Source organism: Channa argus, chromosome 11 (genome assembly GCF_033026475.1).
Source record: "Channa argus isolate prfri chromosome 11, Channa argus male v1.0, whole genome shotgun sequence".
Taxonomy (NCBI): Eukaryota; Metazoa; Chordata; class Actinopteri; order Anabantiformes; family Channidae; genus Channa; species Channa argus.
The window spans coordinates 3,414,198-3,440,756 of NC_090207.1; the positions used below are offsets into that span (position 1 = coordinate 3,414,198).

Genomic DNA, 26,559 nt, shown 5'->3' on the forward strand with positions numbered 1-26,559 from the left:
CACCCAAATTATTGATACTAAAAAGACCTTTTCTTTCTTAAATGATTAAAAGTGACATTTTTACATTTGCTTAAAAATGCTAATGAACTGTGTGACCCAAAACAAAAAAAAGAAAACATGACTGAAGAAGATAATGTGTAAAAAATCTCTAGAGGCTCTTTAACACTTTGTTTAAAGCAGGAAATTATCTTAATCAGAAAACACATTAACCACAAACAGCAGCAGATTTTATGTCAAAATAATTTATTCCACACAGAAATCAAAGTCGTGTCCGCTGATAAAAATAATAAATTAATGACACACAATATCAGGAATGTTTGGAGGAATCTCTGAGGCTGCAGCGCCACCTACTGTCACACAAGCACTTCCATCAATCTCAGAACAAACTGTACACAAACTCCACATCCTCTAATAACTAATGAAGTTTAATAAAAGAAGTATTTCCTACGTAGTAATGCTTCAAAATTAAGTTCTGTCAAATTCAAGGACCAGACTCCTGATTCACTAAGGAATCGTTTGGACTTCACATGATTCGTTAACTCGTTACAAATCAATCAGTTGTGACTTTGTTTCCAGGTGGTTTCAGTTCATTTCGTTCAAAGGAAAAGAAATTTCTGTGATGAAAGAATTTACATCTTCGATTTTAGTTGGTTCATTTAACTGAAATAAAAAGGTATTTTAATAACTGATTATCTACAGGAACATTACTAAATATAAATAGTAAAAATAGTAATAGTATAGTAATAAAATAATCACAGAAGAAAATAATTTTGTCAGCTCTTAGTCTGAAGGTTTTCCTCCTGTAAGAGACGGGCTCAGCTTCAAAGTAGACGCAGACAGCTGTGCAGAACTGGACATGTCCACATTTAGCTCTATTCTCTCCTGCAGTGTTTCACGGATGATCCACCTGCCGACTCAGGTACGTCAAGGCTGTCAGAGCTTCCCTCTGTCCCTCATGGCTTCCTGTATCTGTCTGTTGAGCTCTGCGATGATTCGGTCGTCATGGGTGTAAACGCCGGTTTTCAGCAGAGTGTCTCTTTCCTCTAACAGACGACTCAGGTGATCGTCAGCACTTTCACTCAGACTGGGACCTGGAGCAGAAATGGAGGAGGACGGACCCAATCTGTCCTCCTGCTGCTTTAACCTGGGAAACAAAAATTAAAAGCTTGACTTGAAATCTGGTTTTTTTTGTATGTGTAAAACAACAGCTTGAAACCGTTTTACAGCTTAAAAACACGCTGAATATATATTCCTATAGATATTCCTATATCGATAGGAAATGTAACTTGTGTAGCGTAAAAAAAAAAAAGAACAGTGCCAGTCAATGCAAGCAGTTTCTCAAATGTCTCAGTCACCACATGCAACTTTCAGTTTGGCTTGAACAACAGCTTCTACATAAATGGCCAACAATTTTAAAGCAGCTCGTCTCTTCAATACCTGTCAACTCCGCATCAAAAACCACTGAGGCTACAATTTGTCTCTGTCCCTGCTGTTCGGTGTTTAAATCTACTTTTGTAACTGTGTCTCTCTGTGCATCCAAATCAAATTTTATTCCCAAATGTTCCTCTGTGGGATTTACAATCTGCACAACGGGCTCAGTCCTTGAACCTGAATAGAAGGGAAAAAATCCCTTAAACGGAGAAACTAATGGGCGTTTCCTCAGGAAAAGCCACAGAGGGTTAGAATAACTGCAGCGTTTGTCTGTTCACAGGATTGAAATCAGTCCAGGACATCGCTCAGGTAAATGTTTGGGACGAGCAGTTTTCCAAACGCACTTCCAAGATATTTAGACAACATGTTCAATTTCACGGTCACATGACAACAATTAAGTCATAAAAGCTAAAGGCAGAAAAGGCTTCAACATAACATGAAGTTTTACAGCTAAAACAATTTAAGCCAATAGTTCAATGAAGCTCTGCCAACCTGTCACTGTTCACTGATTTTGAATTTGAAGTGGAAACAAAAACCTCAAATGGCCCAAACTAACATCTTCATCCTCACCTGTTGAGCTCGTTCCTGATGTCTTCCAGCTCCTGCCGGTCTTGTCGGACCACCTCCTTTTCCTCTGTGGCCAAATAGCGCAGCCTCATGGCCTCCAGCTCTGCCTGCTGCTTCTTCAGGCGGTTCATGGCGTTTTCCTGCTCGCGCTGACCACAGACACACAAACAAACAAAGCTGTGAATATCTGAGTGACTCGTCATATTTAAACAGCTGTACAGCTTTTTGTTTTGGTCTTCGTGAACAGATTGGGTGGTTAGTTTGTTTTTGTCTTGGGTTTTTTTTTATTTTTTTGTGGCCATAAACGTTCAGAACTTGAATCTAAATCTTGAAATGTGCTTGCACAGGCCAATCCAATCTTAACTGAGCATATTTAATAATAAACCTCTGACCCTGGTGCTGAAACAGCTGTGGTAAGATGCCAAGAAACTGTTCTTCCTAATTACACAGAGTTTGGACTTTGGTGATAAATTTGTCTGGTTTCACATTTTCATAAAACCTCCCTGAGAAAAATGCTGCAGGACCTGAAGAATTCACACGGCGACCAATAGCAACATGATGAGAACAGAAAGCAAACTTCATAAAAATGTCTAAAAAGTCATATTTCTCTCAGCTGCTTGACCGACCAGCCTCTCCAAAATTACACTTAATAACACGGCTCGGTCTGGCTCACAGCTGGACGTTAATAAATCAAGGAAACAATCTGGAGAGGGAAAACAAAAACACTAATTTGGTGTCGGAGCTCGGACTACAAATGGAAAGAGATCATTTAAAGGCTGCGGATTGAAAGAACAACCTGCCGAAACAAGCCGATAAAATCGTGTGATCATAACACAGCGGCTTAAATGTCTCTGGGTCCCGCGAACTTTTATCATTACAGTTTTGGAGCTTCATGGAAACGAGCGTCTTAGTGCAAAGAAATTATTTTAAAATAGATGCAAATCAGGCTGATCTGCCAAACCAATAAAACAAACTGTTTTTACACGTTCTTTTAAATTGGATTAAAGCACAGTTGGCCAGATTCCATTCAACCCATCAGTGCTTTCTTGTAGACAAACGTGCCTGGAGCTTCTCAGTACAGTAGAAGCCTCCAGCTATACAATGTGCCTGTACTGTTCCACCTGAGGCTCTAGATGGATTTATATGTTCAGACCTCAAAGTCCTTTTGAGAGCAATGAAGGTTTAAAAAGTCTCAATCGTGAAACAACCACAACCTCCCAAACGATTGACATGTCATGTCCACCCCGAACATTCGCCACATTTGCCCAACATGCGACTGGGATGCACTGGCTTGTATTAATTCTCTGCAGAACATTCACTCTACGTCATGAACCGACTTTTAGATTTCATCAAACTCAGCTCCTCCTCCAACAACTGCAAATATCAGTACGAATTGTAATTTCCCTTTAAAGCTGCGGTTAAAATATCTGCAGTGGTCCGACAAACGTTGGATGAGCGAACGCACTGATTTGACTGATGTCACCATCCTGCAACCTTTGCTTAACGGGGCAAAAATAGAAAACGTGCCAACCACTGGACTGAAGGAGAAGCTGGAATCTGTCTGTGTTGTGGTGAGACAGAGCAGAACGAGTGGTCGGCTGATTCTGGATGGGAAAACTAACATTTTCACATTGCTGCCCGACCATTCACACACACAGAGAGCTTCCAGTTTCACACGGCTGATCTCCTCACCTCACCATAAAAACACACACAATCTCTCATGAACACATCATTCATTCACACTCGCGCGCACACACACACACAAACACACACACACACACCCAGCAGTGTGTTGACACAGGCTCAGCTCCCTGTGGACCATTAGCAGTCTGTATTACAGGCCGTTTTAAGGCTAATTACTAGGAAAACAAACAGGCCAAACATTTTCTCTAGTGCCCGCTGCCAAGGACAATCTGAGGCCAAGTCCTGAAACAATTAGAGGACGAGGTGATACTGAGGCCTCCGCGGGTGGGGAGGAGGAAGGGGGGGCTGAGAGAGAAAAAGTTACTAAAACTCTGTGCCCTGAAGCTGATACTACACAGTTACGTCATGTTATCTTAAGGAGGACCAGCAGTGGGAAGATTCAGATTCAGAAGGATTTGAACGGTGAGACGTCATTTTGTACACGACACGACACGACACGTGTAGTAGACTTTAAGCAAAGGGCTTTGTCAAAAATACTGACTGATATGAGAAGGACGAATACTTGGTTCCTAAAGCCGAGCTGGGTGTAGTTGTGAAGCTGTTGCCAAAGGAGAAGTAGAAACTATTTCTAAAATTATTATAAAACCTGTGTCCTTCAATATTACTACCTTCAAAAGCTCAGCAGTTGGGGTTAATACAATACGCATAATACAACAAACATCGCTAGAAACGAAACAAGCACCTCAACAATATCCCAACAAAACTGGTGAAGTTGAGAAAGTTTTGGAAAACTGGAGACTAAAGGCTTCATGGCTGCCACACCGAGCCACAAATGTAAGTCCTGGGAAGGCAGAGACGCAGAGGCGGGTTTACGCTGCCCACTTTGCCACCACGGCGATCTGTCCAAAGGTACAACACCGGCTCAGGGCGTCACTGGACCCTTTTAGAGTAATGGAGGCGCTAAGTTTAGCTCACTTTCTGTGTGAAGAACTGGAACATGCACAGATGCAGGAGCATCTTCAATGCAATCTGACTAAAATCTCATCATTTTATATCTGACAGCACATGATAATATCTCAGAATTGAATAAATAGTTACATTAAAACAGATCTTACGGAAAGTCCTATTTATTACATTTTGAATAATATACTCAACTCAGGTGATTTATTTTTTATATATTATTATAATTTATATAATGGGGAAAACTTGATTTGAGTTGTGTTTCTGGCTCAGCATTGTGGACTTTAGGTCAAGTGTTTGCAATTGCGCTCTACAAAAAAAAAAAAAAAAAAAGACGAGAAGAAATCGATGGCAAGACATTCTAATAAACGCCGTTGCGTAAACTTCATATTCATATTTTGGCAATACAGTTTATTTATCGCTGTGGAAAATATCCCAGTAAATATCCATATATATGGCACAGCCTACTCTACACACAGCTATGAGTCTGAATCATGTTGTAAATGTCCAAAAGTAGCAAAAGTACATCAATACTCATTCTTCTTAATCATTTTAAAATTCAGTTCATAGTTTCAGTTTGCATCTACTGTCTTTGTTTGCCTGAATAGGCAAAGCCATCATAAAGGGTGAAGGTAAACAAGAGCTCGTCTAAATCCACATAAATGTGTTTCAGGGTAAAAATCGCTGACGATCTAGAATCATATATGAATAAATGTTTAAATGTTTGCCATCACTACTGGTGTCATGTTGGGCTTGTTTCAGTACTTTTCAGGCAGCAAGAAAACAAGTCATAATGTTTTTAACTATGATATCTCTGTCACGCTCCAGGCCGAGACACATGAAGATGCCGTCCAACCCTCATTCCTCCACACAGCTCCAACCCAAACAGGCCTGACGATAGTAAAGTGCACACAAGCTGTGAGCTGCAGACGGACTGTGACCTGAGGTACCGTCCTGGGTCGGATTTCTGTGGTGGATGACCAGAGAATGACTTCTCCTCCCACCACTCTCCCCTCTGTCCTCCTTCCATTAGTCGCCTCTATGTCCAGAGGTTGACAGCCCTGAGCCGCTCACATGTGGTCACACTTTTCTCTGCTCAAATGTAGTTTTCTGATGAGCTCAGGGGGAGTTTTTCACTGTGACTGCATGAGGATTTGGGGAATTCGATGAATACAACACAACAGAGGAATGATAATGACCGAGACTCAACTTAAACAAATCTCAGACAGCTGAAATCCCAAAAAGGCATAAAAGCCTTTTTTTTCCGTAAGAAGACGAAAGAGAACTACACCTAAAGGCGTTTTGTGTAATTTTTCTGCTCTGTGCAGAACAGAGAATTACTAAATTCACTTAGAACCAAATTAAAGGTGCCACTAAACGATGACTAACACTCTGCAGTCATACGTCTGTCAGAGTAGGAAGAATGAGAAGTGACGATAATGTCATATATATCAAAGTAGAATAAAGTAAAACTTTAAAATGTCAAAAAAAGAGAAATTCTTTTAAAATATCGGCATATTTAAGTGTGCAAACATTTGCACCCAAGTGAATGTTGAAGTAAGTCTTCGGTGGCATTATACTCACAAGTGGCATGTGAATTAAATATGTGAAGGGTTGAGATTGTACTTTTCAGGCTGCATGTTTGGGTTTGTAGACAGATAAGCAGGAGGTAAAAAATACAGGAGCAAAGTTTAAGAGTGTTGTCAGTCTGGGATCTAAACTAAAATCTGGTTGCAAAGAATTTTCTGGGAGGGAAAAAAAAAAAAAAAAAAAAAGTACTTTAGGATTAAAAAAAAAAAAGTTTGTAGGTGCCATATTCCTCAAATTGTCTTATTTGTCTAAGAAAATAGAGCCTCCCTGTTTGGAACACACCCATCGTGAGCTCCATCGTGTTCCAAGAACGAACAGTGGGAACCATGACGGACTCTCCACAGGGACCAGTAAGACTGAAATTCCTTCAGAAGACAACTTACATCAGCTATTTGATGGACAGTTTTATACGAGCATTCTCACAGCAGAGACGACAGTTTCAGTCCCAGGGGGATTAGATTCCAAACTTTGCCAGAGGTGGAATGTGACTAAGTCTCTTTACTCAAGTAGTGCTTAAGTATAATCTTGTGCTCTACTACAATTAAGAGAGAATTATTGTATTTTTCACTACTCTACATTTATCTCATTGATTTAGCTATTGGTTTAGGGTGAGGGTAGGGAATTTTGGGGGCTTTACACGAAATATACCACAGTACTTGGTGTGATGTCACAGGCACTTTAATAAAAAGAGGAATCTGATCCAGAGGAATTGTGATTCTTATTTAGTTTAATGTCTGACCAGCAATTACAGTCTCCTCAAGTCAAAGTCAAAATATGATTCGATTTTCTGTTGGTTTTAGTCACAAAAAAAAGAAAAGAAAAAAAAAGCTGTAATTGCTGTTTCCGGCTTTTTGTGTTTACAGTTACCATGGTTACAGGTGTTGTCTCTCTAAGTGACCGTGACAACACAAACGGTCAGAATAAAAACCTCTGCAGTGGAAAGTCAGCTCATCTTGTTTTACTAGTTTTAGTCAGAGATTGTTTGGAATAAAACAGAGGCTGCGTTGTTCTCCAGGAGAAATCTACCAGGTGTGGACACAGGTGCTGTGTGTCCCCCTGCTTTGGTGGACAGGGGGCTGCCCAACAACTCAAACAGTTTTGCCTCATCAAAATCTACACACCACCCAGCGCTACATTAGATACATAATGTAGTCATCATCATTCAGTCATCATCAGGAACTCACAGTAATCTATAAACCTATCGAGGGCATAATCAAACCTTCTGACTGACGTCCTGTGATGGAAGTTAATACACAGTTCAGTTAAGTTTAAATACTGTATCAACTAAAATATCAGTCAGATTTTTTAAAAATCATCATAGATGATTGATTTGTCATAAAAAACATCAAAGCAAAGTTTTTGCTTTGATGTTTTTTTTCTCCTTGACTTAAATTCTTGCTGCCTTGTACCTCACTTGTAAGTCACTTTGGATACAAGCATCTGCTAAATGACTTGATGTAAATGACTTCGTAGTCACAACTGTTTCAGCAGTTAAAGCAAAGCACAATGTCAGCATGTAAGAGAAACCACCCACTTCCAACTTTAACCTTTTTCTGAGCTCAACACATGCTTATAGCAGCTAGAGTTCAATCTCATATTAGGATTGATTAATTCGCTGGCAACTCCATCTGATGAAACTTTGTTCTGTACAGTGGATGGGAAACTACAGCCACAGCTGAAATCATTGCTCATCCGCACGTTTCTGATCATTTAATGAGTGTTTGATCATTTCCTCTTAAAGATCAAGCCCTGATGTTGTCCGGTCGAGTTAAGAACTTTGACTTCACCTGAGCTGTCTGCTCCCTCTCTGCTGCAAACAGAGACACTTGGCTGAGCTCCGTCCTGACTCAGACTCAGAGAGAAGAAGCTGCTCCACACGTTTATGTTCTTTTCACCAATCTCAGTGCTGTGTTGAAGAATTCATTGCACAGATTTGTTTTAGTTAACCTTTAACAACTAAATCCCTGCATCGTGAGGTCATTTCTTTATTGTCCCAATTCGCGAATCATTATATTTGAGCCCTGCTTGCGATGCACGTTATCTAAACCAACGCATTTTCATAATTGCCCCACCCCTAATGATTTTACATACTACAGATTGACTGAGTTAATTTCTGTATTTTTCTTAAAGCTGAGAAAACTGGTATCCCGTTAAACTAGCAGTTGATTACGTGGCTACTTCGTAACTTTAGCTAGTAATGATCACACTGCTCTCAGATTTAAAACAGTAGCAGTTTGGTCACATCGGTCTGATTCAGTTTCACTTGCCAGCCAATCGGAACACGTATTCTCACGCATAAGAAATGTTCATCTAGTTCTGATCAATCAAAAGCTAAAGAAAAGTTATGGCTGTGTTCACCTACAAATTACTAAAAAGATCTATCAAAAAATTCAAATGATGATCAGACATTATTTATGTAGCTTCAGCTCATGTCAGTTTTACTCCACATTATTTGAGTGAAGATTAGCTAAAGTTTGCTTTGTCAGTGGCCCCATTTACCTGGTAGTTTGTTTGTTTGTTTGAGATTATATATATATATATATATATATATATATATATATATATATATATATATATATATATATATATATATATATAAATAAAAACTCATTTGTAGGTAGGACCTAGTTTTAACTTCTTTATTATTCTCCAACACTTCCATCAGGTTGGGTTTGAATTTCTGAAAGTCTGCAGACGTCCAGCTATTAAATGCCTTCTGTGAGGCAGACTGATGGGGCGGCTCACGTCAGGACATTGGACGTCCTTCTAGTGGTTTCGGTTTGGCAAGTTAGGATATTGTATTCATGACTCATTTTTCTGTTGAAATCACAGAAATAAAAAAGGCCACAAAGCCTCTGCTTTCTTTACGGCCTACAAAAATGACCAAGTTTAGTTGTCTTCCTACAACCAGCTTCTAAACAGCCAAATTTAGTTGCCCGACCTTTTATGTGAGTTTTAAAAAAATAGAAAACATAGCTCAATACTTTAATCTCTTCGTCCTAATATTTTTGCTTTGAAAAGACCAAGTAAAGCCTCTTGTACCAATATTTTGGATTTAAAAAGCTGACCCTCTGATCTAATACCTCAGCGCTGTCTGGATATTAATTCTCGCTCTGCCTCTCCGGTCGCCCGCACCCCCTGGGTTGAAAAGCACATTATTCCTCGGACAAGAATTTTTATGATCTGACTTGAGCTAAACAGTACGCCATGCAAGGCGCTGAGAGGAGAGAATAAATAGGCGAGGAGAGGCCGAGAAAAACCAAACAAGCTCGGCTTTAAAAACCGCAGAGCGCCAAGACGGATGGTCGTGTAAACACAGGCCTGATATTTTATAAAAAGCGAGAGTGTGACATCTGAATAGTTAGTGCCCGGCTAGCTTGTTGCTCAACGCAATCCCAGGGATGATTAATAGGCCGGGGGTGACGCTGAGTGCTGAACCCCCTTAGAGCTGCATAAATCACACTGTGTTTTCTTTACAATGATGTGGCACTTAGAGACTGGAGGAAGGACGGATTGAGAGAGAGAGGGCGAGAGAAAGAGACCTAAAAAACAGTGGCATTTTGCAAGATCAAAAGGATGATGGAACAAGGGGAGTTATGGATTGAAACAAAATTGTGAGGTGGAAAAAGAAACAGAAGAAGGAACAAAACACGTAGTGGGGCAGAACAACAGAAGAAGAAAGGTCTATGAAAATGAACAGATAAGAAAAGATAGAATGGGAAAACTGAATATGAGCATAAAAGTTGGGAAACTAAAGAGAGGAAAGGCACAGGCCTAGAAAGTGAAGAGGAGGATGAAGAGGGTGGTGGTTAAGAGTGATCAAGAGTGAGGAGGAACCGAAGGACAGAGGAAAGGAGGAGGGAGAAAAAAAATAGAGAGAGGGGAAGAGACTGATGCAAAAAGAAAGGAGCAGGAGAGAAAGAGGAAAAACGTCTGTTGGGTTTTCCAGCTGGTTAATGTCAGTAACAGTTATTAGTTTGTCAGATAAGGTCGGTGTGTTTACTTTAGTCTTAGACCACTTAGTGCTGTGTGTGTGTGTGTGTGTGTGTGTGTGTGTGTGTGTGTGTGTGTGTGTGTGTGTGTGTGTGTTGTTAACAACTGATGGCTCTCACACATTTCATTGTCTACTTCACCTCAGCTAAATATTTGGCTCTGGTGTAAAAACATACCTCTCACTTGCTCTTTCCCTTTCTTCCCCCATTACACACACACACACACTCTCACACACACACACACACACACACACACACACACACACACACACACACACACACACACACACACACACACACACACTCTTCCTTAGACAGACCAAAGGTAGATTTCAAGTTAAATTCAGTGTGACACATTTGAAACACCAGATTTTTATGGTGCTTCTTTTCATTAGCTAACGGTTGTTACACCAAGTGCAAAATACGCAGCAGATTCAAAATTGATCTTGTGATTTCAAGAATGAATATTATTGTTAAACTAAAAATAGTAACTAATTAGATAATGAATATTTCTATCCAGTCCTAATTTAAAGTAACAAAAAGTGATGTGCTCCTCCTAAATAATGTAATACGACACCAGAGCTTAGTGGTGGAAAGTAACTAAGTACTTTTATTTTAGTATTGTACCTCTATCCAATCAGTGCCACTTCATACATACTTTCATTTGGGTGGAACTTATATCAGCCCGTATATTGTTACCTGAGTTTAGTTATACAATATTACAATTACTAATTCAAAAGTATAAGCTCATACAGTGTCATATTGCTACATATGAAAAAGGATTAAACTTGGCTACACCTGCACAAACTACATTACTGTTTGAGGTCAAGTATAAAAGGTCTTTTTCTGCATAATGTTTGGGATAAACTAACACATTTTGCCACAGACTTGTGTTTTCCCACCTAAAAGAACTTTAATGTGAGCGAGACTGTACTCGTGTATTTGCAGACGCCCTCGCAGTCCCGGTGTGATGTTAGCTGACAGATGGCAGCAGGGCTGAGCTCGCTTTCCTCTGCTCGCTCGGTCTTCAAACAGAGCTGTTAAATGTCCTAACACTGTCAGCCCATCTCCAGCAGCAGATTAAAAACGTGCGGCATCTGAACTCGCCAGACGTCTGAACACAGAAAAACTACTGTTATCTGCTGTGAAATACGACCGCTGTCAGAACAAAGAGGCCTGAGCTCAGCTGTCCACAGTTTCTTTTCTTGTGGAAGTGAAGTTTGTGTCTGATGTGTTGCTTTTATTGTTTAACTTGAGACTTGTCATCACTCTGAAGTCTAGATTTGTGTCTGTGCCGCTCATAGGAAAACAAATCCATACACAAAATACTCATTTTTAATTACTGTAGATTATTTGTATCACTTTTAGAGTCACTGTCAAGGTCTTTCATGCTATTCAATGGGCTTAAAAACCAGTGTGAGGTTTTTAAAATGTTATCTTTTACTGTGATGTAGTAATGGCTGTTATTGTGGTTTTTAATCTATTTTGATATGGGGAGTTGAACTGGGGTCTATAACTGACTCTGCAATAAACAAAAGTTTTATTGGTTTAAATTTGATGCTTTGTTGCTTTCTTACACGTGCAACTTAATCATTTTAATTACAAAATATAACCCTCACCCCAATTAACTAAAATAGAAAATCCAGTAAAAGTCGGCTTTGTCTCTGCTCATCAGTCTCATTTGTGTTACATAATTAGTATGTAGCGTTTAGCAATTTATGGTTAAAAAAAACGTGCAAGACCACCAGTATCACCATTTAAAAAAACAGACCTTTGGATGCCACTTATTAGGTCTACTACAAGTTCATTCTCGTTTTTCAGTGGGACTTTAGTGAGGACTTTACTGTATCCCCCCCCCCACACCGTTTAAATGAGCACGGTACCTGTTTGAACCGGGCCAACTCTTTTAAGGCGCGTCCCCACTGCTGCTTGTAGTGAAGCTTTGACTTGGTGGTGGACTCCAGCTTCCTCTCCAGCTCCACCTTTATGAACAAGGAGCAAAAACATCTGTCACACACATCTGAAAACCTCTTGACAGTTGTGATTCTCTCACTGTAAAAAACTATGTTTGCCAGTAAATTTCGGATGTGTGTCAGACGGATGAAGAGAGTTTTGTCCAGCTGCTCTTCCACCGTCCTGCTGACAGACGGACACAGAGTCTGCTGTTCTGAGGACAGGCACTCGACACATGTTGTAGTCTGGGTGGATAGAATGTTAACGCACCGCTGACATCTCGCTTTTGGCGTGAATTCCCAATTAAACTAGTTAATAATTAAAATGTATTTTAATTATTAGAGTAGATTCAACTTTTCCCCATCTTTGGAGGGAAAAAAACAAGGAGTTGACCTTTTAGTACAAAGCTTTAAATGGTGAGCAGATTATCAACTTTATTGATCCCTACAGGGAAATTCAGGACACACTTGTGATGGTGTGAGGACATTTCAGGCAATGGGGCAACTGTATCTTTCCAAAGACACTTTGACATGAACAGAAGCACCTGGGGATCAAATCACTGAACCTGCAATTAATGAACCTGCTCTTGCTTCTGCGCCATAGTGACCTAAAAAACACACAATCTATATAATCGAAACTAATTTACAAGTCTTATTTTTTTTTTTTTACTTGTAAATGGAAAATTACCATTTAATGCCTCCAATGCTTCCAAGTTTGAAACAACCGACAATCATATATTAAGCAATATTAAAAACTAGTCGAATACCTTTTCTAGAGTCAGCAGGTTGATCTCTGACTGCAGTCTGAACTCAGGCCTGATGTTCTGTTGCTCTCTGTAAAGCTGGAACTCTTTCTCCAGCTGTTTAAAACGAGACTCGCCATCTGCAATCTGCACGTCACAACATGAAGCAGTAGTTATTTTTAGCCTTACACAAAAGTTTAGCCACAGACAGAGCTACGCTTTCATCTCCACCTGCTGGAGCAACCGGGCTCTCTCTTCCTCCATCAGTCGCACTTTGTCTCTCTCAAGCGCCACCCGGTGGTTGTACTCCTGCTGCAGCCTCCTGCTGCTCTCCTGCAGCTCCCTCTGCGCCAGATCATGTTCAGATCGCAGCTCCTTCTGCAGCCTCTGTGTCTGAAGAGACAGTTCTGACCGCGTTACCACATTTATTAATATTAAAATTAACAAGTTAAATAAAAAAATCAATTTTCAGAGACGTGTAAAAGACACTATGTAAAAGGAAATGAATGAAACGGTTTGGATTTTAAACATATTTCTTAAATTTTTAATAATGTTAACAGAAAAATGTTATGAAAATTGCCAAAAATGGAACTAGTTTTAAAAAAAGACAATTGCATTACTCCGTTTAAACACTTCCCCTACTTTCTTTGCAATATTGACAATCAAACACAGGTATCAAATAATCTGCAAACCACTGCATTTTTATTTACATTTTATTGCACAGCAAAACTTTTTTGGAAATATGATCTATATATTTTTCTCTCATTCTGTTTTAACACTATTCTGTGCTTAAACCTCTATATTCAGCTTACTTACAACGACTTCTGTTGGTTTATTGTGTGTTTATGAATTAATATTTCAGTGGTAAAGAAAAGCTCTGCTGAATGTATGCTTCAGAGGTCATAGCCTTCCTTTATGACATACAACTCTGGAAACAAATCAAAGTGTTAGAAATATGAGTTATTTATCAGACATGGAGCTTGAACCCACAGATCATTAAGTGGAATAACTGGACATAGGTACCTTTACTACCATTTTCATTTCATTTTCAAGTCCATTTCACTGAGATTTCTAACTGATTTCAAAGGTCTATCCTGACTTAAAACAGCCTCCTGTAATTCAAAACAGAGCCTCTGTTGTATGTTTGTCAAGTTATGACATCTCCCAATGTGCAGTTTGTGAATGCACATAATTATAGACACACAACAATACACAAACACTCTGTGCAGTAACATGTATAAATGCAATAAATCTGACCTCAATCTCAGCCTCTGCCAGTTGCTTTTCTCTCTTTTCCAGATTAGACAGAGACTTCTGTAATTGCTCCTCCAACAGATTGTACTCTATCTCCTAAATACACACACACAGATAATCAGCATATAAACATATAAAGAACTGTGTGTGAATATGTGCAGGTAGGTGATATCTCTCCACCTTCTTCTTAACCAGGGCTTCTCTCTCTCGGTCTCTCTTCCTCCACTCCTCTGCCAGTGCACGCATGTGGCTCAGCTCCTTCTTTCTCAACTGAAAGAAACACAAACAGATATTTACATTTGAATCAATTAGAACATGAAACATTCAGTGGGGAAGAGCATAAGGACTCAAACCTGTTACCCTGAGTCTGGTGAAAGGTTAAATACAATAACCATCAATAATCACCGGTAAGACAGTTCTCAGTAGTTCAAGACACTCAACTCCAAGGTGGTTCTGGTCAGTTGGGCATCTTGCATGGCAGCCACGGCCATCGGTGAGTGTGTTTACCATTTACCTATTATACAAGCAATGTTCAGGTCTTTGTGTTTACCTGATCATCAAACAGATCCTCCTGCTCCTCCTTCCACATCTCCAGCTCCAGAGCAATACGGTACTCCAGGGTATCTCGAGGGGCCACGGAGGCAGCCGCAGGTGTCAGTGCTGCAGGGAGGGATGATGGTTGTGTGGCATGTACAGGTTCATTCTAAATTAATAAGTAAATAAAACTGGATTGGTGTGGTGTTGGTGAGGATTAGTCCAGAACAGTAAAAAAACTCAGCAGAGGTTTAAGCAACATTTACAAATGTGTTTGTGAACTGATATTACACTTCGCCTCACACAATTAATCATCAGGAAAAAATCAGCGGACACACTTAACGTGGCTTTTATTTTGGGGTTTAGAGAACAAGCTGAATATGATTATGATCATTGTGGAATAAAACTGATTTAAAATGCTGTACTAAAAGGATTACTTGAAGAATTCTGATGACCTGTTCAGACACTTTACTCAATCTCACCGGCTTTTAATTAAGCTGGACGTCTCTCTCTTTTTTTTTTCCACCGACTGCCACTAAAAAAATAACAATAAATAAAAGGGAAAATGCTACAAAATTAGGATCTTTGATTAAAAACTGAAGCGGAAATGATGTTGGTACAACTGAGATTTTGTTAGATGGGATATTTATGTTCCTTAGTTTAATTTTTGTCATCACAAAAAAGAAGAGTGGTTGGTGTTGAATTCCATAAGTGTTATGCGGCCAACAAACCTTATTTATGCACACACAGCTCTCTCACCTGTGAAGACTCAGACACAATGACCTCTGTGGTTTTAACCAATCCCAGGTCCTCCAGTGTCACCACGTAGCTCAACTCTGCAACCTTCTCACTGGGACTGATGGATGGAAACATCGGTTAAACACGGGTTACCAACCACATTATCAGTCAGTGAGTGTTGCTTCGTACCAAAGTGCTTTGAGTACAGGGATTTGGTCCTGATGAGTTTGTCTCCAGCTCTGTTCTCCTGTTGAGGCCACAAATCTGTTCTTCTCAGAGCTCAGCAAGTGAGACAGCTGGATCGAAGCACGTCCAATCAGCTGGTCTCTGCTGCTGGGGTCTCTGTGCCAAACCTCCACCACCAGAGGAACTCTACCACAGACACACACACACACACACACACACACACACACACACACACACACACACACACACACACACATATTACAACACTGCGGAGCATCACACAGACACCTGAACATGAAACAACACCTGGACTGAAAAACTGAAATTTCTCAACATCTATTGAGAAACACAGTTTAACACAACTGCACCATCTTGTGGCCAAAAGTGACTTAAACAATGTGGAGGTTATTGGTCAAGTAAAGGCAGTTTATTTCTATAACACATTCAAAACAATAGTTATGTTACTTATAAAAAACATAAAACAAATACGGATAGATCGAATCCAAAAAATAACACACACACACACACACACACACATTATGTTAAAAGGCTAAGGAAAAGAACTGCATCTCAAAATGGGATTAAAATAAATGAAAAAATATATTGGCAAACTGTCCCAACATTTGAGGCCAACAATTGAAAAATATTAAATCACCTTTTGATTTTAACTGAGTACTTATTAGAAATAGAGAGAAATTACTGGTCAGCAGATCTGAGGGGCCGGAAGGTGCCATGTTGAGCCACACTACCAATACCCACAAATAGATTAAAGCACAGAACTATGTTTTGCCTTAAAGAGTCAAAGTTCTCACAAGAGCTCTCGGGGACAGGACTCCAAAGTTACCTGCCGATTCAGGCCCTTTACAGACGTATTCAGAGTAGATTCTCTAAGAGCCTCACCTTTTCAGGAAGGCTCTGATCACGTTTACACAGTTACACACACACACACCTGAAAGCTGCTCAGGACAATCATGGTTTAATGCACTGAGCAGCGCCGCTGGAGTGTAAAAAGGGCCTTAAGAGCCGTGCTCAGTTGCACCAGAGAGGTATTGATGAGGGAGGAGACGAGCACGTTTTCTCTTGCCCCACACAGATTTGTACCCTGCTGGTCCAGGATACTGGTGACCTGCCAGCCACAAGTTCGATACTCTAACCTTTAAGCCACCGCTGGAAATGGTGGATAATGGACACATTACACACCAAAATGCACAACTTGATTTTCTATGGGAAAAAATCTCTTTGCCAAAATAAACAATTACACAAGAATAACAGAGGAAGCCATCTGCTTTAAAACACATATCGTAAGATTAAAGCACAGACAGCAATCACTTTGATGGATCAGCCCTAATACCTCATGTAACCAACATGTCAATACACCGTGTGTACGTGTGTTGTGCATCTTCAACTTTGTTTTTATTAAAAAAAATTATAATAAACCCAAATTTCCAATTAATGCAGGGGGCTGCAGCGTTCTGAATTTCACATCAAGTGCAGGACTGGATGGTTATTATTTGGATATAATATTGTTGACTAAGCAGTCTCAATGACAAGACTGATGAGTGTGTTTTACTGTTTTCTTTTTCGTTTGTGTTTTTTATTGAAGCTGGTCATCATATCTGGTCTTTTCAGCACCTTTTTTTCCATCAACAATCTGTGAGACACAGCTGACTATGTAGTCCAACCTGTTCACCTTGAGTCAACCGTCAACAACATAAACAACAGTAACTAAATTTTTTTTCTTATTTTATGACCATTACTATAGTTTGGGTTCATTTAAAGTTCTTGGTAAATGATCTTAATTCAGTCCTACCTGAGGAAGGTGTCCTGCAACTGCTGTGGCAGAGCAGCAAAGTCAAAGGCACAGTAGGACCGAGGCAGGGACACCTCCATGTTCCTGTGCAGCTCCACAGGAGGGTTCGTCATGATAGGAGCTGCACTGCCAAAGAACTGATACGAATACCTGAAATACAACAAACCCTAGTTAACAGACAGTTAATAATTTAGACTAATGCACTGAACTGAATAACTGGTAACTTGTCATTTTTGAGGCTAATGGGTTTTAAATTAACTTCTACAATTCAATACATAGTTTGTTAGGATATTTATAAAGATGGACTAAGATGCAGGGTTCATACACCATTTAAAAAAGTCGTATTTAAGCACTTTCAAGCTCAGTTTTCAAACTTTTCCAGCACGTTACAGCTGTAAAGATTATGGCATTATGATTGCTATTGCTATGCTATTATTCCTAATAGCAGAATCAATTAAGAAAGATATACACTCACTTGACAATTAATTTTAAATATATTAATTACTGAAAAATGTACAAAAAAAAAAGAACATTTGTCATTGTATTGTGCAAATCAAAGCAAAACTTCATTTGACAAACAAATCTGCATGAACAACAGAAACTAGAGACGTAAAGCAATCGTCACATTATAAACCTAGTAGACAAAACTATTTTTACCTCCTGTTTTTATCCATGCTTTGTACTTTATCGTTTTTGAGCCAACGCTCATTAAAAGGACGGGGGCGGGGTCACACATGAAAACGACTGGCCGATGGCAGAGGTGAAACAGTTTTAATATTTAACTAGTTTATTTATCCACAAAGTGAAATAACTACTCTTTCACATTGCTATGTATTATGAAAGACATACAGTTACTGTTTCAAGCAATTTATCCAAAATCCAAGAATATTTTAGAACTTGAAAACACAACATTAACATTCAAGCATTTTCAAGGATTTCCAGCACCCGTAAGAACCCTGAAGATAGTTTTATCTGTTGAGTGAGTGTCCAAACCGATCTCATAAATCTAAAATGCATTGATTGACCACCCATAGTTTCTGATTCCTGCATCTCAGTGAAGAAGTCTTTCACCTGAGGGTAGCAATGATGGGGTGCGCCAGGCTGAGCTTTCGAAGGCTCCGGAGGTCCAGAGAGAAGCAGTAGTGATGGGCAGAGGAGGGGATGGCCACTTTTGGAGCAGAAACACTCACAGATGATCCTCCACCTTCTCCTGCAGCCTCAGTCTGACCGTGCAACTGAACAGGAACCTCCAAATCTGCAGCTGGATACAAGTGAATCAACACAGTTTCAACTGCACTTCTACTCTTTGACCCAAAACTCTACCTAAACTGAATGGACAATGAATGAGATGAGGGGAGATATTTTTAGCCTCACCTGCCGTTCCTGCCTTCTCTTTTCTGCGCTGAAGCTCCTCCAGCAGACTCTCTGCTTCACTCTCTGTATGAGACGAAGGAGGAGCAAGAGGAGAAGCTGGGAGCGGAGAAGGGTTGGGAGGTATTTGACCTGGAGAAGAGCTCCGAGGTCTCTGTTCAGCAGGAGGAAGAACAGGAGTCACAGAAGTTGGTGGGACAGATGGGCAGAAAGTGCTTGTCTTGGCTCCACCTCCTCTCTCCTTTTTCCCTACAGACTGAAAAAAGGAGAGACAACAACATGGCTTTAAGTCCAAAATCATTCTGAGGAAATCCTTTTGCAGACTTAAGTACTTTTTTGAGCATTGCACTACTGCTCACACTGCAAAACAGTTTGGGGCCAGACTGTTGTCAGGAAAGTCTGGAGTGTAAATTCCAAAAACAGATTATGAGATTATTACAGTTTGAGAGATCTTTGACTGCAACGAATAATTACACGAAACTTTGTGTGGAAGCTACACGCTGCCTCTCATCCTCCCTGTACCCAACAGATACTGCTCATTCAAAATTACAAGGTGTTTTTTGGCTAATGAAATCAAACATGATCATAAGCTTTTTAGTGCAACTATGCACCTGAAGGCAAATGCTGTGCAGCCTTTACTATTCTTAACAAGCAAATACACTGTAGAGCACCAACAGCATTTTTCTGTGCCTGTTTTTTGGTGTAGGTTGAATAGAGGTGTTAGTGTATCCACTCATTTTTAAATACTTTATGTCAACTTAATTTTGAACAAGAACCCGTTTCTCTCACATGCTGCACCATCACTTTAAGCGACTCTGGAGTGAATTTTGGATGAATCAATATCCCGTAGATACACATTTTTCTTTACCTTAACCTATTCAATGTTATGCCCATCTGATTCCCTGCACTCACCTGACTAACGCCACACGAGAGGAACCTGCACATTTAGTTTATGTGAAGGACTTAGCAATCTGTTCAGAAGCCTCTGTAGGTGAGAACCTGGACCAGACATGCCGTTAAGTAACTGTAGTAGATTGTGCACAAACTGAACAGATCAAATAATCTGCCTAATAAAACACAGGTGGATACATGGTTTCACGCTCTTTATTAAATCTCTAGGACTGGATCTGTGTATTCAACTAGGCAAATGACAGGTTTACTTAGGATAAGAGGAAATGTCCATCCCAGCTACCATCCAGAGAAATATCGAGTTAACTGATTATCTTAGGAATGAGTATTTGTCACACACCATTGGCAAAATTTCTGAAAACGGATTGTTGATTGGCAGGTTGTTTGCTTGGAAAATTATGTTTTCATTTGAGATAGAGCTATTTTTCTCTTATTAAATTATTTATTTATTCTCAGCGCAAAGAAGTCTCACCGTTGTTTTTAATGAGCAATGTCAGAAAACATAGAAGTGTTCAGCTTTAACACAGGTACATGAAACAGATTGCACATTTGTAAATTACTAGAAGCTAGTTAAACAGTTGTGAACATTTGTATTTGTTCTGTGCACCTGTAATGCGACATCCTCCCTCCTCAGGGTAACAGCGACTCCAACAGTCGGCTGCAGGTCAGTAGGCAAAGCCAGCAGCTTGTCCTTGTTGCTTTTTGGAGGTTGGAGTACAAACACACCCTCCACTGTCGCTGGCTTGGTCTCTAGGTCCATGAACACAGCAGATAGAGCCGAGAGAGAAACGTCTGTGCTGCCCAGAGAGTGATTCCCACAACACAAGTGGATCTGAGCATGACAAACAGACAGAAGCATTGGACTTGGTGTTGTACCGTCTAAATAATCTACCAATATTTTATGCCTCTATAATTATACACAATATATTTTTTATATTATGATTTTTTAATATGAAATTGAGAAAAAAATCATAATTGCTCGATTTAAGCTTTAAATATGTACAATCACAAGTTCAATCATGATTCTAATAACGCTTGCAACATCTTGTATGTCTTCGTTAAAACTTTCTTGTTTATTTTAACATGAGGTCTTGGACCCACATACTGTAGCCTGGTGCTTTGCTGATCAGAATTCTATTCTCCGTAGTTTGTAGACAACAGAGTCTACAAATAGTCCTACTGAAAAACATAAGAAAAATGTTTAAAATAGTTTTTAGTTTATAACTTAGGAAAATAATGGGCAGGAGTATAAGGAGAGAAGCAAAAGACCAAAGCAGGAGTTATGCTGCTGACTTTAAAAATGAAGTGACCATTTGTACTCTATGTTGGTGATGTAACAATTTACTACATCCCATAGAGAACAGGCTGCAATATATCGAGTATATTCAAGATATCAGTCCGATGTTTTTAATCTCACCTGCAAACTGGGCTGCTGAGAGAGGAAGGTCTGGAGGATTGGTATGCTACTGCGGATTCGCAAAGAGGCGCGCTCAGGCTCAAAATCAGGGCTGAGCAGATTGTGGAAAGGTTCGCTGGTGATGTCATTTCCCAGTAAAGAGTAGTAGAAGAAGAACTCTGCCCCCTCTGCTGAAAGTTTCATAGTGCTTGGGACCAACTGTGAGAAACAACAAGAAAGCACAGTTTGTTGGTTCCTGTCTCACTTTGGGACCAACTGTGAGAAGCAACAAGAAAGCACAGTTTGTTGGTTCCTCTCTCACTTTCCCCACTGAAATTGATGCTTTCCATGAGCATTTTTCATTTATTTTAAAAATGTAATTAGGGTTTGCCTGAGTTTAAATACAGTTTTATAGTGAAAACTCTGGGAAAAAAAACAACACTTGGAAATTTCTTCTGTGACAATGGAATAAAAATGTAAAAAGGTTGCAAAAGAAAAATTATGACAAAATTGACACCTTTTATAGAATATCAAAAATTATATAGAATGTTTGATATCAGAATAGCTCGATATCAAAACCCTGACTTCCCTGACCCTCCAATTTAAAGCTTGTCCAAAGTCTCCTATATAACAATACCAAACTACAAAGTTGCAAAACCATGTTAACTGTTTAACAGTACTTTAATTTGGAAAAACAGATTGGTTATGTCTTCTTACAAAAGTTTGATAGACAGAGACGTCTTTTTAGGAGCAGCAGAGAGTTGAAGTAATAATAACACCAATTACTACCGGAGAGATTTCTGTATTGTCACATTATCACCAACCAGTGAATTTTAACAAATTTAATGGGGCGTTTTGCAATGACATGCTGTAATTTTCTTTCCCTCTATCGTCTTTATTCTCTGCATCAGTGTTTTAAGGCCTGAGTAACACTGAAAAGAACAGTTGCCTGCCTTTACCTGTTCCAGTTTGGTGGCAAACGCCACAGTGACAGACAGGACGAACATGTCAGTGCAGTGATCTGAAGGCCCGACCTGATGGTAACCTTGGTCTGGGATCAGTACGGCCTCCACCTTCTCTGGGAGCAGCTCAGTTGCTGCTGGAGAACCCACATCAGAAAAAATCTTTTAGCATGAGAGCAGTCCTGTTATTTCTCTAATGTATTGCCCAATTATTCTAAAAATAAAACTTTGGTATTACAAATGATTTATATCTTGAAATTATTTTTCCTTTTATTTAGTTTTTGTTTAAAGTTACTTGAGAGTAAATGGTAGGTTCTTAGTATTTCTAAGCAAGTAAAAATCTGTACATACTAATTAATTAGTATAGCATGTCCTTCAGTATGGCAGGTTTGTGCCAGGAGCACAGTGAATATGACAGAAAAGAAGCTACAGAAAAATTTGTTTTATAAATAAATTGCAAATAAACAATACTGAAGAAAACCCTGAAACTAATGATGTCCAAAGCTTCAGATTTGCTTCAGTGAGTTAGAGACATTTGGGCCATAAGTGATACAAAATAACAATGTTAAAAGTGACATTTTAAATTGACAATCATAAATTATTAATCTGTATTAATTGTATTAATTTGTATCGATTATTGGACTTTTGTCAAACACAAAACTGTAAACATCAGAGAAGAGCTGTGTCGTTAGGTTTTATGAGCCACAAGATGTCACTGTAGTTGCTGTTTGAAGACCTGAGCTTCACAAGGCTTCATCCACCCATCGCTAAGCGTCTAACAGTCTAATGTGACATTTAAGTCTTAAAGAGCACTTGTCAGTGCACAGAAGAAGTTGTGTGTTTAACCCTGATTCTACCACAGTCCGGAAATAAGTTCTACTACAGCACAGCACTGATCTGCTAGACTAGGTGTGCAACCTGTAAAAAAATGTAATTAAAAAAATAAAATTAAAAAAAAAAAAGTGTTGAAGTCTCTTCACTTTCCCAGTGAACATGCTGCAGGTATTAGCTCAATAAATAAAGAGAAATAACAAAATATATATGGTAAGATGAACCGTTAGTGAAAAGAGAAGAGCAAAAACAAAGTAAATAGCATTAAACAAAGAGCTGACCCTGTCGAGGTGGAGCTTTCTTTGCTTTGAACCTATCAGGGGACAGTCCAGAGTGTTTGGTGTCATTCTCCAGGACCATGCTGAGGAGAACGGCCGGTCTCTGTTTGGTGTATTTACTGCTCAGCAACGAATACCAGCGAGGCTCCTGACATACATACACACACAAAAAAAAAACAACTCGTTTGTAAGACTCATCAAAACAGACCATAAGCGTGAATTACTTTGCCACACAGGCAGACCGAGAAGAGGCTTACCTGTTTGACCTCTTGTACTAAGCGGAGATCAAGGACAATGTAGCCGACCATCTCCTTCTTCTTGCTGACTGAGTCAATGGCAAAACACTGAAGCTTAATGGGAGTTCTCTGGAGTCTAGGTGGAGCCACAAAGATCCATCAATATGACACAGTTTAGTAACACTGTTACAAAACTAAAAACAAAACACCAGAAAGAAAAAGAGGTCAGCAAGACAATAAATAAAAATGTTAAAAAAAAAAATAAAAAATTCCTTGTGGGGAAGAAAAATGTCTCCAATATTGTTATTACCTAACGCAGTGGTTTTCATGATAACTTTTAACTGCTAGTGACGTTCTACTGTGTCAAAATGTGAACCTGATTTTCAGAAAGAGAGTTTCACCATGCGCTGAGGTTTATGCAGCCCGTTGCAGTTGCAACTTCCCCTCGGAGATTAATAAAGTATTTCTGATTCTAAATATCAGTAAATATCTTCTTCTGTTCTTCGGCTAAGTTAATCTTCTCACACCCCTTTGCAAAGTCGTTACTATAAAAAAAATCCAGTGACAACAGGAGACTGATTTTTCCCTTTATCATTAATGCAGGATGTTCGATTTGCAGACCTGTGTTGGTGCAGTGTCTTGCGGTCAAGCTCCCAGGCCAGCTCAGTGCTGAACTGAGGCTGCTCTCTGTGCTCTACTGGGTCTGTGGCCAGCTGCTCACCATCAAAGCTCGCCTGAACCACAAGACTGTGCCGAGGACTCTTAGGGAAGTGACGGCCTGCAGAAAGAAACATGTCTCCAATAAACTAGTTACACATGCTGTGTCAGGCCACCAAGCATCCATCAGACAAATCCGTCAAACAGCAATTCTTTCAATACCATGACTTAGATAACTTGAAATACATACACACAGCTTTGTAACATGCAGATGTGGTAAGTATTGACATTAATGCACAAGAACTGTACCAAAATAATTCAATTTTTGTTACTTTTCGATTCAAATAGGCAATTACTGTACTGTTACTCTATCACAGAAGATGACCATTCTCAATAAAAAATATAATAAACTAATAAATTATGATGTATTATTATGGATCTGAAGATTAAGGGGTGGCTATAGCTCAGTTGGTAAAGGCAGTTGCTTACGGACCACAGGGTGAGTGGTCCGATCCCCGGCCCTGGCTATATGTCGAAGTGTCCCTGGGCAAGACACTGAAACCCTAACAGCCCAATCCCCTCCCCAGCAATGCATGCCGGTCCAAGCCCGGTAGAAATTGGGGAGGGTTGCGTCAGGAAGGGCATCCGCCGTAAAAAACTGTGCCAAATCAACATGCGGACAATGATCCCCTGTGGCGACCCTGAACTCACGGGATAAGCCGAAAGGACAAAAAAAAAAAAGTAACCCAGTTATATCCTCAAGAGTAGCCTTTGTTCCACCGCGTTAAGGTGTGAGGTGGAAACAGGGTGGAGTCATCAAGATGTAATAACTACGACCTTAACTCCTAAACCCCTAAGAACCCCATCTTAACCCATACGAAGAAGCGGCTTAGATAAGTAGCGAAACGTTTCAAACTAAGAACAAAGGAGTCCGGTTAACATGTTTCAAGCTTAGAACACACTGAAACAAACCTTTGTTTTAGGATTTGGGCTAACTTATATAAATAAAAATGTGATCTTATTAAACTAGTTTAAACTAGTTCAAATTAGCTCCACCTTTACTAAAGGTAACAGATGTCTGACCTCATCTTATGTTACTATTTATAACTATAAATTTACTTTGCCACTAATTTCACCTTTGAAAGACTGCTTCCAAAAAAATTTAAAAATTAAAATAAACAAATCAAGATTGGACTAATTGGTTAACTGGTTACTTTAAATTGCCTGTAGGTGTGAATGGTTGTCTGTCTGTGTATGTTCCTCCATGTTGACCCTGAGACCAACTGGAGACCTGTCCAGGGTGGACCCTACCCCCGAATGACAGCTGGGATACACCCCAGCCCCCAACAAACATAAACAGGATTGGTGGTTACAGATAATAGATGGATGTTTGTTATAAACTCAATAGTGTTTAGTTAGATCATATTCGTATATGCTTAGTGCTTTACCTAAGTTTAACGTTGTTTCTAAACTGTTTCCTATTAATATACAAAAAGCTTTTATAAACTTAGAATTTAATATTGTAGAACCCTCCAAAATCCTTTTCTGTGCCACTTTTGTCTCACAAATCTGTGACTTAAATCTGCAAATTACGACAGAAGCGATTAAGCACCCGGTTACATTTAGTTACAGAGAGGATTTAACGCTAACGTCAGCAACAAGCTGCTGGTTAATACGTCATTATTGACAGTTGGGAAAATCACTGCGTCCAGGTCCTGAGAGTTTCATACTATTTAACGCCAACTGTTACTGGTGATAAATACCGTGTAAGAGAGTTTAAAGACGAGCGGGTTGAGCTAACAGCTAACGTTAACTTACCTTCGAGGATGGACACAACGATGAGAAGTTGGTCTGTCTTCGAAGCCATGATGACATTTGTACAGCTCCAACCGAAAAGTCTTAAGAATTTCTTCAAAACTCCCCTTTACGTTGTCGTGAAACGTCAAACGCACTTGACCTTAAATATTAAACACGATAGATGCTTAGTTAACTCGGAGAATAAATGTCCGTTACAGGTGGCAACGCTTTGTTGTCAAGCTTTGGCGCCACCCATTTTGTTTTGAAGCGGAAGTAACGTTGGACGCTTCACTGTTCAGCGCCGCTTCTGGTGGGAGGTGGGACTGCAGCACTAGTACTGCAATAATTACTGCATAGTAAATATGGCGTGTTTCTGTGGCAGGTACGAGGAATTCACTGTAGTAGTAATCGGCAACAATCTCGTGTACAAATGTCACTTACATAAAAGTAGTAAATAAATAATTAAGCAATAAAGAATGAATGTTAAACATAGATGGAATATTATGTAATAATAATTATTATTAATAATGGATGCATTCATGTATTTATTACTTTAATGTTGCGGACAGTGAGTAACTGCTTCAAATGCTGTTTTATTAAACCAATAATTTTAAATAAATTACCTTGCATACCATAAAAGGTTCTATAACTAGCATCATAATAACATTTCACGACTGCTAGTCACTACAGTTTAAGAACAGCCAAATATTTAGTCAGTATG

At 39.5% G+C, this 26,559-nt stretch overlaps 2 protein-coding genes across 8 annotated transcripts in view; one reads left to right on the top strand and one right to left on the bottom strand.

The window, feature by feature from the left end:
• Nucleotides 1-8,692, top strand: part of prdm6 (PR domain containing 6) — an 83,524-nt gene extending 74,832 nt beyond the window's left edge. Inside the window, exon 10 of the mRNA XM_067520690.1 lies at nucleotides 5,431-8,692. Coding sequence (XP_067376791.1) covers nucleotides 5,431-5,444 — 14 coding nt within the window. The 3' untranslated portion in view covers nucleotides 5,445-8,692. The remainder of the gene's footprint in view (nucleotides 1-5,430) is intronic.
• Nucleotides 227-26,109, bottom strand: cep120 (centrosomal protein 120). Of its 7 annotated transcripts, none has more exons than XM_067520675.1 (20): nucleotides 25,860-26,108; nucleotides 24,006-24,162; nucleotides 23,406-23,469; nucleotides 23,152-23,296; nucleotides 22,037-22,176; nucleotides 21,099-21,296; nucleotides 20,289-20,513; nucleotides 18,776-19,028; nucleotides 18,473-18,662; nucleotides 17,402-17,551; nucleotides 15,595-15,777; nucleotides 15,427-15,523; nucleotides 14,684-14,836; nucleotides 14,314-14,403; nucleotides 14,137-14,229; nucleotides 13,111-13,272; nucleotides 12,904-13,026; nucleotides 12,068-12,166; nucleotides 2,002-2,147; nucleotides 227-1,144 (listed from the first exon to the last, which is right to left on the bottom strand). In XM_067520675.1, the coding sequence occupies exons 1-20, from the start codon at nucleotides 25,906-25,908 to the stop codon at nucleotides 934-936; spliced, it is 2,928 nt and encodes a 975-aa protein (XP_067376776.1). In that variant the 5' UTR covers nucleotides 25,909-26,108; the 3' UTR covers nucleotides 227-933. The 7 variants fall into 7 exon arrangements, with proteins under 7 accessions (XP_067376776.1, XP_067376775.1, XP_067376773.1 ...); XM_067520674.1 differs by having other exon boundaries at nucleotides 22,037-22,173; nucleotides 23,406-23,520; XM_067520672.1 differs by having other exon boundaries at nucleotides 23,406-23,520.
• Between the last annotated feature and the right edge of the window lie 450 nt (nucleotides 26,110-26,559).

Excerpts from the sequence above, each read along its gene's own strand:
- cep120 (XM_067520672.1), bottom strand. The coding sequence starts at position 25,908 with ATGGCTTCGAAGACAGACCAACTTCTCATCGTTGTGTCCATCCTCGAA. Across the intron at positions 20,514-21,098 it reads CTCAGCAGCCCAGTTTGCAG|ATCCACTTGTGTTGTGGGAA; the intron begins GTGAGATTAAAA and ends TGTCATGCTCAG. Across the intron at positions 15,524-15,594 it reads CCTGTACTCAAAGCACTTTG|TCCCAGTGAGAAGGTTGCAG; the intron begins GTACGAAGCAAC and ends TCCATCCATCAG.